This window comes from Juglans regia, chromosome 11 (genome assembly GCF_001411555.2).
Source record: "Juglans regia cultivar Chandler chromosome 11, Walnut 2.0, whole genome shotgun sequence".
Taxonomy (NCBI): Eukaryota; Viridiplantae; Streptophyta; class Magnoliopsida; order Fagales; family Juglandaceae; genus Juglans; species Juglans regia.
This window is the reverse complement of record NC_049911.1, coordinates 21,951,089-21,961,009: the sequence shown is the minus strand read 5'-3', so window position 1 is coordinate 21,961,009 and position 9,921 is coordinate 21,951,089. Positions and strand designations below refer to the sequence as shown.

The following is a 9,921-nucleotide window of genomic DNA, read 5'->3' as shown; positions in this document are numbered from 1 at the left end:
CTAGATATCCCAAGGCGATATCATTAGACGATGTATTATCAACCGAAACTGTCAAAACCCGTGCCAACCCCCACTCCTTTATTGCGGCGTCCAAGGCCTTCTCAATCGTCTCACCCTTGTGATCGTTAGTTGACAAAACTTAATAATATTTTTGTGAAGAATCCAATCAGAATCAACAAAATGCATAGTCAAAGACATGTAATTCATATTTTGGAGAGAAGTCCAAGTATCGGTAGTGAGGCAAACTACCAAACCCGCCAATTGTCCCCTCAAACATCTTTATCTTTTATGTACATCTTCTTAATATCTTTTGCCACAGTGTGGCGAGAATGATGCTAAATCTAGGTTTCAATTCTTGGACAAGTTCTTAGAATCCTCTTCCCTCCACAAACTGAAAAGGTAGCTCTTCTATGATAACCATACGAGCTAACTTCATTCTACACTTATCGGGATTATACTTCGTATACCCCTTCAATGTTGGACCCCACTACTTCTATCCTCATTTTTTTTAGACCAATATCTAGTCTTGATTGGCTCTTCTCCTGTAAGGATCTTAATATTGGACTCTTCTTGTATTGTTCCTCTAAATGGACCTTTAATTGGGATGTACCATGTTTCCTATAGTGACATTCATATATTTTTTCACAGTAATTACATTTAGCTTGGGGGTTATTGGGGTCACCACCCTATAGTTTGGTAAAGAGAGACCAAACTATGGAAACAGGTTTCTAGCCCTATGTGGGCTTGAGAGCAGGGCAAGGTGTACTCCCATGGGTTGGAATAGGGTTAGGTTTTGGGGTAGGGGTACTGGTAGGGGTAGGAGAGCTATCATTGAAATCTCTTTGAGAAGACATTCCTGATTTTCTAACACAATAAAAAATTATAAAATCAAGCAACACAAGACATAAAAAAATCATAATGATATACCACACATGAAAAAATAAGGCAAAGTGCAAAGCCAACACAAGACATAAAAAAAACGTAACAATACACCAAACAATTAAAAAAAATGTTCTTCTAGTTCTAAGAGTTTTAAACGAAAGAATTTTTTTTAGCTAAATGTATTAAAAGAAACAAAAAATTGGTCATCAAAGATTCAAAACCATTTTGTTTCTAAAAAAAATAATCAAACCCCTACCAATATTTAGGGGTTTCCATTGAAACCCTAATTTGAAATTTTAGGGGGAAACACCTAAATGAATTTAGGGTTTCGGATTGAAACCCTTAAATCAATTTATTTAGGGTTTCGAATTTGGACCCTATACTAATTTAGGGTTGCAAATCCAAAAACCTACAAACTAAAAAAAAAAAAAAAAAAAAAAAAAAAAATCAAACACAATGCACACACCACACAAATTCATTCAATTTCAAACACATGCACAAATCAGAATCCACAACACACAAATTCACAATCATTCTCATCCTTCATCTCCGATTGAACCCATCCTTCCTCCAATTTCCAATCCAAAACTTAAAAAAAAAAAAAACAAATCTATGTTCCAATCAAGGTTTGGAGTAAGGAGTCTTACCTTTGGCGCAACAAACGATGGACGAAGCGACGACGAGTCTCAGTTGTCAGATGGCTTGCTCATGCGAGAGAGAGAAAGAAAGAGAGAAGAGATCAAGAAAGGGAGACACAAAGAGAGCGCGAGAGAGTTTGGCATGGACAAAATGACGTCGTTTCACTTATGGAGTGTTTTTATATATATATTATATATTATGCTGGGCGGGGGAAAAACGGAGCGGGGTTTAGCTCCTTCCATGCCCTGCCTCCATTGGAGGCATCTGGTGCTAGCGGGGCCGCCCACCCCTCGCATATGCAGAATTGAATCTGGGCGGGGGCGGTGCAGCGGGGTGCGAGGCCCCACTGCCCACCCCTAATTAGTTGTTTAGATTTGAATTTAGCAAGAAATGCTTTATATTGGAATGTTCTACCTGTACCACCCAAGCCATCAATTAAAATACAGCAGCTTCATTTGGGAAAACGTTTTGTAGGATTTCATTGTATGCATGTAGTTGTTAATAATTAAGAGTCATTGATGCTAAAAGATCCTCCTCTGGAATTGCAACTACTAATTCTTGATTGATCTCTTTAGAGATAGATTGGTCTATATCAAAAGAAACATCATAATTTAAAAGATGAAACATGTTAATATTCTTTCCTATTGATTCAAGTGTAGAAGAAATACTTCGTAAGACTTTTGTTCTTGCATAAGTTGTTCTTGTACCATCTGTTTGAAAATCAGTTGACATATCTTCTTCAAAATGATCCCAAAGTTCCTTTGTAGCCTTGAAGCCATGCAAAGTAGCTACCTTGCGAAATGTTGGTGCAATGATACCATTAACTGTTTTGATATGATTAAATGATAAAGGGCCTCTGATGTGATTAAACAATATTCGTAGATAATATCTTTCACCTTCAAATGGATTTTAGTAATAATCCACCCTATCACACTCATTTTCTTTCTTGGAGTCATATTTTGTGTTGTTGGTTCCCAACAAAAGATTTAGGAAATTCTTTGTATAACAGATTGCAGGAATTTCTATCTACTCGATTTGTTGCAAAAAATTCAGTTAACATTGACTTTGCCGAGAAATCAGAACCTACAACATTCTTAAGTCTTCATGTGTGTAACAACCCCGCACTAGAGTAGGATGGTTTGCTACTTTTCATCCTATGATTAGATTTTCTTTTGATAACATGGCAATAGTTTATGAAAAGGGGAGCTGTATCGCAAACTAAAATTTTGAAAAGGGACCTTCCCCATTTCTATCTTTTTTCAAAGTACCAAAATAACCTATTTATCAAAATATGGGACGATCCCATTAAATACAAGTTAAAACTATAGTCATCTCCTAGGTAAACACATCTACTGGTTCACAAAACATTTATGGGTCGTTTGTTTTCAGAGATGAGATGAGTTTAAAGTTAAAAAGTTGAATAAAGTATTGTGAGATTTGAAAAAGTTAATATATTTTTTAATATTATTTTTGTTTTGAGATTTGAAAAAGTTAAATTGTTTATTTTATTTTGTATTGGAAGTTGGGAAAGTTGTAATAATTAGATGAGATGTTTTTTGAAAACAAATGAGGCCTAGTCTTAAAAATACATGTCACAATAGTTTTTACAACCAACCAAAATAAAACTTCTAACATTATAAATAGACCCAACACAGGCTGAAGGTAGACTAGGCATCCAGCTCCCTCTCCCTAGCGATGTCTTGCTCCACAGCTTCTTCTTCAACATTTCCTGAACGTTTTAAACCATTTAAAACAAAGGTGAGTCTAATACTCAGTAAGTAGTACACCAAGAAGTTTAAATAATATACATTGTGTACTCTTTTCTTTTGAAAAGTCATACAAGCTTAAAACACTTATTAACATAACACATTACACAAGCATTCAAAATTAGTTTCACTTTCCTTTGGCCAGTACACACTATTATGCCCTATGTGTTAAGGTTAGTGGTCTTTTGGACCTGATCTCTGCCTGTGGCCACAGGTTAGTAAATCTTTTAGTTAGGATGGTGCCGTTGGATGCACTACCAATGGGACTGATCTGACATTGCAATATGCCCCTTTCCTTGGGTACCATTTCGTTCAGTCGTTAGCCATTAAGTATTTTCATACATAAAACTTTCATTCCTTTTTCTTTCCTTTCTTTCCATTCATAGCATTTTCATCATCCTTAATCAAATGCAACATGCACTTTCTTTCATAAGAATGCGTTTCTTGCGATACATATACAATAAGGAAAATCACTAGCTTTCAAGAAAATATATGCATGATAAATCTCTTGGTCTGACCTTGAATGTGCATGCCTTACATTATACATATACACACATTTATAATTCAGAGGATGCTTGAAAATGGCTATCAAGAAGGCTTATACATATATACATTTAACTTTCGTCAGAAAGATGCCTTTGAGCAAAGAAAGCATTTTATAGAAGCAAAGGTTGTGAGGAGCATGGTTGTGGTTACTTACCTGCGATTTACTAGTGGGTTCCTTTGAACTTGAAAAGAAACTCCTATTTAAATGAAATGGAATAAACACATCAATATCTATCTCACTTTAAGCTTCCCCAACCAACACCCTCAATGAACGCTCACTTTAATCCCTAGAAGGAATTAAAGTGTTTTCCTTAATTGCTTCCCACTTAATGAACATTATCTACAAAGTACGACGTTAACCCATTCAACTACCCACCATACATGGCACTAAGCCAAAAAATTAATATCCTCATTTCAAACATTTTAAAGAAACTCATGAAAGCGACCAATAACATGCTTGTTGTCCATTAAAGGCCATTATTTTCTACATGAATGATAGATGGGAATCATGTGTTATGAATGTAAAAATGGTAGGAATTTATTTAAGAAATGGAAAGGAACAAAGAAACGCTACAAGTCTGAAACTTTCTTCTAAAAGGACATTTGACAGCTTTGTAATATCATGTGGAAGGTCAATTCAACAAAGGGCCAAAGCTCACAAGAGGGTTGGTTTTTGTCACTTGTTTTCAATGTTTTTTCATACAAAAAAATTAACTTTGGTTGAGCAAAAGATGCAATTGAACAAAGGGGATGAAATGGGCTGGTTTAAGCCCCATAACAAAACGCATAGCAGAAAATTCTGCACTACATGGACAGCTAGCAGCCTTAGTGCATTCTTACATTTTAACTCCTTTCATTCAATCACAAATCCCAACTTCAAAATTAAACAATACTAGAGTTGTAGAAAACTTGAGAAAAGCATCACATTTTTTGAAAACATTGCATAATAGTAGGCATAACACTCGGCGGGTCTCATATTCTCAAGCAAGCTTACTAGTTCCACTAAAATTTCTTAGTGGCTCACCTAGGCCATAAACTTTGAGGAAATCATATTTAAAATTACCAATCTCAATTTCCTTAATTTAACACATACACAAGGACTTATTATAGTTAAAAATATGGTTCAAACTCAAGGGAAACACAAGAAATAATTACACCAAAATGCCTTACATGGACACGGTTGGGAACAAAATAGAGCACAACCATCCCAAAATTTTTCCTTGATCTACTTGGTTATCTCTCGACAAGAACAAATGTAAGAGGAACAATGAGAAATCGGCCTAGGAAATACTAATCATTCGGCCAACACAGGGTTTCGAAAAATCCCAAACACATGGCATGGGTTTGGTGCACACATAGTTCAATTCACATGAAATTTTGAGGAAATGGAGTATTACCTGACTTGGTTCCCATTTCAAGATGCGAAACCAAGCACCAAACAAGAAATGGAAGAGAAAATCAGAAGGGTTCTAGGCTGAAATACAAGTAGAAACTTTGAAAAAACCCTAGGTTAAATCCTTAGATTTGAAATCCCAAAATTAGAAGCTAGAATCATAGAAGCTTACCTACGCAATCTTCCTCCTTGAAGAAATTCGTTACAGGATGCTAGTAACTTGAACAAGAAAACAAGAAAGAAAATGACTTCTAATCATTCGAGGGATCAAAACCTCCAAGAAAGTGATTTCTGTATTAAGACTTCAGATGATTTTCTATTAAGTTTCCTAGGTTTTTATGCAAGTCTCACGTGAAATGAGTTAGTTAGGTTTTTCAAGTCTCATGTGAAATGAGTTAGTTATTTTTGTTATCAACTGATTGCAATATTGTAACTTCCTATTTGTAAGTAAGGCTAAAACAGATGTTCGCATAAAAATATAATCTGGAAGTACATATAATCGTATCAAGTTGTAAAGTGTTTTAAAGAAATGATAATCGAACCCACGTGGAATAATTATGCTATTGAGTATTGAAATTGACTAAATTAATTACTATTTGGAAAACTAAAATTTGAAGAATGGTTTATCTAAATTAAATCGAAGAAAAGAATATTAAAATTAAGATTTAAAAAAAATAATGAGAATAGATCTAGAGTATTTGACTTCATCTAACAAATCCCACACAATTTATTCTTCCTTGTTATAGAATCTCAATTATCCCAAGTTGATGATAAAAATCCCTTAACTATTCAATATTTTCTCTTGAATAATACCAAAACTATCTCCAACTAATAACTCCATATCTTTATGTGAATTTAACTAATTAGAGACTAATTAAATTCTTTGGATTCTTATTGAAAATCACACTAGTCGCAATAAAACCTCTCTGCTTTCACTCAACTAATGATGTTTAATTCTAGAGCTTTAATCACAAATCGCCTCTTGGTCTCATTGCAATCCAAAAGATCGAACAATAGTTAGATAAAAAATTGTAAGTATTAAGAATAAGGAATAAACACTCAATCATGGAAATATTGAAAATAAAATGATTTAGAATATAAATTGTGTGTTCAATGCTAGGCTACATCAAAGTTCTAGAAAATAAAATTAGATCATAATGAAATTAAAAAGAAAAAGAGTAAAATTGGTGTTCTTCATTGAAGTCAGTTGATGAAACATGCAGGTCTCGCCTTTGCTCCCCCAAATCTGTCTCCTTGAAAGAAACTCAAATAATAAACTCTGAACTATCGAAACCTAAACTCAGACTCTCTAAAACTCAAAACTAAAACTAAGATTATGAACCCAGACTCCCTATTCATCCCATAAGACGAGATTAAATAGATGTCAAAACTCAAACTCAGAAACAAAATAAATGTGGCTACAATCTAGCCTAAAAATCTAAAAAATAATTTTTAAAAAAATTTGTTAACATAAAAGGAAATTATCCCAAGAATATCAGAATTACGGGACTCGGGAATATTTGGTAGTTAGTAAATTGATTACGGAACTCAGGAAGATCCCATCGGATAGATGCTGTGTGCGCTGAATAAAACTGGCGGGCGTGGAGGTCAGAAATGAACGGGTGTGGAGGTCACAAAGGCCACATGACTCTCTTCTCGCCTAACGAGTGGAAAGACTCCCGAGCGGGATGAAAGACTCCTCTCGCCAACCTATCGAGCGGTAAAGCTGCTCGCCTATTTTGATTGCCATTGGGTCTCCTCGCCTATCGAGAGGAATGATTATTCCCTTGGCTAACCACAGTACAAGGCTCCTCGCCTAAATCTCATCGGCTCTCTTCAGATCTCGCTGCCTCTCATTGGTGTGGATCCGCAGTCTCTTCTTTTGTACCAAAATGCTATTCTTTTGCACTAAATCTTCTCATTCCTTCAAATCCAAGAAAATAAATAAAAATATGTAGAAATAAAATAAAATCAATAGTATTGAAGGGAAAATGATATTTTTCATAAATAAAAGAGTGATAAAAATAACATAAAAACAACACTTATCAACAGACTTAACACTTCTATTAATGAACATGTGCCTTGCACATGGTTTTATCTATAAAATGCCTTATACAATTATGCTGCATTACTCGATGAACATCACTGCAACTCCCTTTCTTCTACACTGCACCATCCTAACAAAATTTCAGTTGGATTTTAATACTTGGAAAGGAGTAAATCGGTTGGAGAAAGGAAGAAATGAACGCACGGGTAGAGAAACTGAAGGGACATTTTTTTTTGAAAGGAGAAACTAATTCATTAAACATGTTACAATACATCACACAAGGCTGCCTCTCCTAATGCTACATTCCAGACCTCGGGAGGGCCATCCTTGAGCCAAGCCTTTTCACAGCCATCCCGCTAATTTGGCAGCCATATGAGCAACTCTGTTTGCTGTCCTTTGAACAAACCTCGGACTCCAAGCTTGATTCCTTCTCGTTAACAGTTCCATATCCTCTATCATTTGGCCAATCCACGAGTTGTCTTCACCTTTGGAGTTTACTGCATCCACTATTGCCTTAGCATACCCTTCAAAACAAACTTGGTTGAAGCCAAGCTCTGTGCAAAGATTCATAGCTCTAAGAAGAGCAACACTTTCAGCCTGGGCAGTTGAGGAGATATGATCCTTTGGGCCTGTCACCACTGCTTGTACCCTGCCGATTGAATCTCTGATGATAACACCCAAACCCATCCTTCCCTCTTCTTTTTGAAGGCTGCATCAAAGTTCACTTTGACATAAGGCCAAGCAGGCGGCTTCCCTTCAGGTCAGAACCTCTCTCAATAGAATCTGCTGCACTCTTTGAACTGATCTATTGGTTTCCTTAAATAGAGATAGTTCGGCCTGAACTTGCCTCGCCAGAATATCAGGATACATAAACTAGTTTTTAAAAATGAGAGCATTTCTCCTATTCCATAGCTGATACCATGTGGTTGAGGCCATCTCCAACCTCTCTTTACTCACCTTGTTCCTCATCTCAGTCCACAACAGCTTAAAGTCAGTATAATATCTCTTCCATTTGCAGAAAAAACTTGATCCATCTCCCCAAACGTCTGCTGTAGTAGGGTAGTCCCACATCACATGCACCGGTGTTTCCACTTCACAGGTACAAATTGGACATAATTTGTTCTCAATAATGTTCTTCCTGAAAAGGTTATCTTTTGTAGGAAGAATATTATTAAGACACTTCTATAAAAATAGTTTGACCTTACCCGGTACCTCTAGTTTCCACACTTGGCTCCACATCTCTTGATTCTCTCCTCTGGTTGAGCCTTCGCCTTCATTTCTTTTCAAAATCAAAGATTCCAAAAAATAGGCACTTTTGACAGAGAATGTGGCTTTTTTTTATCCCACCCATATCAGTTTATCGTTGTTCCGTCTGCTACTCAATGGAATGGAACAAATAACTTTTGCTTCCTCATCATTGAATACTACTTCCACCAAGTCAGATTTCCATGTACTGCTGCTCTTATCGATCAGAACATCCACACTGGCCTCGGGATCCAATGTGTTCAAGGAGGTCTGAATCTGAAAAGTCACAGGAGAAGGTATCGATTTATCCCTCCAAATTTTTATACTTTTTCCATTTCCAACTTGCCATACCCCCTCTTTAATCAGTTCCAAGCTGGACCACAGGCTTCTCCACATAAAAGAAGGAGCACCATGCAATTTAGCCTCCAAGAGGTCACACTTCTAAAAATATTTTTTTTAAAAAGTAGAGAGACCATTGAGGTAGGTTCTTTTATCATTCTCCATAATTGCTTGGTTAGAAGAGCTTTGTTAAAGCTGCTAAGGTCTCGAAATCCTAGGCCCCCTTGACTTTTGACCTCTCCCAATGACCTCCATGATTTCCAATAGATGCCTTTTCCTTCACTTTTATTACACCACCAGAATCTAGCCCAAAGGCCTTCTATTTCTTTGAGTAGCTTACCCGGCAATTTAAAAACGCTCATGGAGTAGGCTGGAATAGCCTGCAAAACACTTTTTATGAGGATCTCTTTCCTAGATAAATATAAGAACTTTGTTTTCTAGCTATGGATCATTTTCCAAATCTTTTCCTTCAAGCCTCTGAAAGTATTGTATTTAGATCTCCCCACCACAGTTGGGAGACCTTGGTATATGTTGTAGTCATTGCATCTCAAGCCATTTAACTGCTGTAGAATGAAGTACTTGGGTTCCACCCTGGTATTTGAGCTGAAGAATACACTCATTTTTTCTTTGTTTAGTGTTTGGCCAGAAGCTTCCTCATATAAAACTAGTAGATCACGGATGTAGTACCATTCGACCAGCCTTGTTTTACAAAAAACTACACAATCGTCGGCAAAGAGAAGGTGGTTAATCCTAAAACCACCCCTTACAATTGCAACCCCCTTAATGAGGCCTTTAGATTCTGCCTTATACAGTAACGAGCTGAGTCCTTCAACACAAAATAAGAACAAGTAAGGTGATAAGGGGTCCCCTTGTCGAAGGCCCCCAGATGGGAATATAGTTTCACCCGGTTCCCCATTGATCATGACAGCGTAAGAAACTATTTTGACACACACCATCACTAAATCAGTCTATTTCTTTCCAAATCCAAGTTTGAGCATCATTGCCTCAAGAAAGAGCCACTCTACTCGGTCATAGGCTTTTGACATATCTAACTTGATAGCCAT

General features: G+C 36.4%; 1 protein-coding gene across 1 annotated transcript; it reads right to left on the bottom strand.

Annotated features, from left to right (window-relative positions):
• Positions 1–7,615: 7,615 nt before the first annotated feature.
• Positions 7,616–7,960, bottom strand: LOC109017389. Its single transcript, XM_018999678.1, has one exon. The coding sequence runs from the start codon at positions 7,958–7,960 to the stop codon at positions 7,616–7,618; it is 345 nt and encodes a 114-aa protein (XP_018855223.1).
• Between the last annotated feature and the right edge of the window lie 1,961 nt (positions 7,961–9,921).

What these genes read in the sequence shown, in the direction of transcription:
- LOC109017389 (XM_018999678.1), bottom strand. Translation starts at nt 7,960, where the DNA reads ATGGGTTTGGGTGTTATCATCAGAGATTCAATCGGCAGGGTACAAGCA.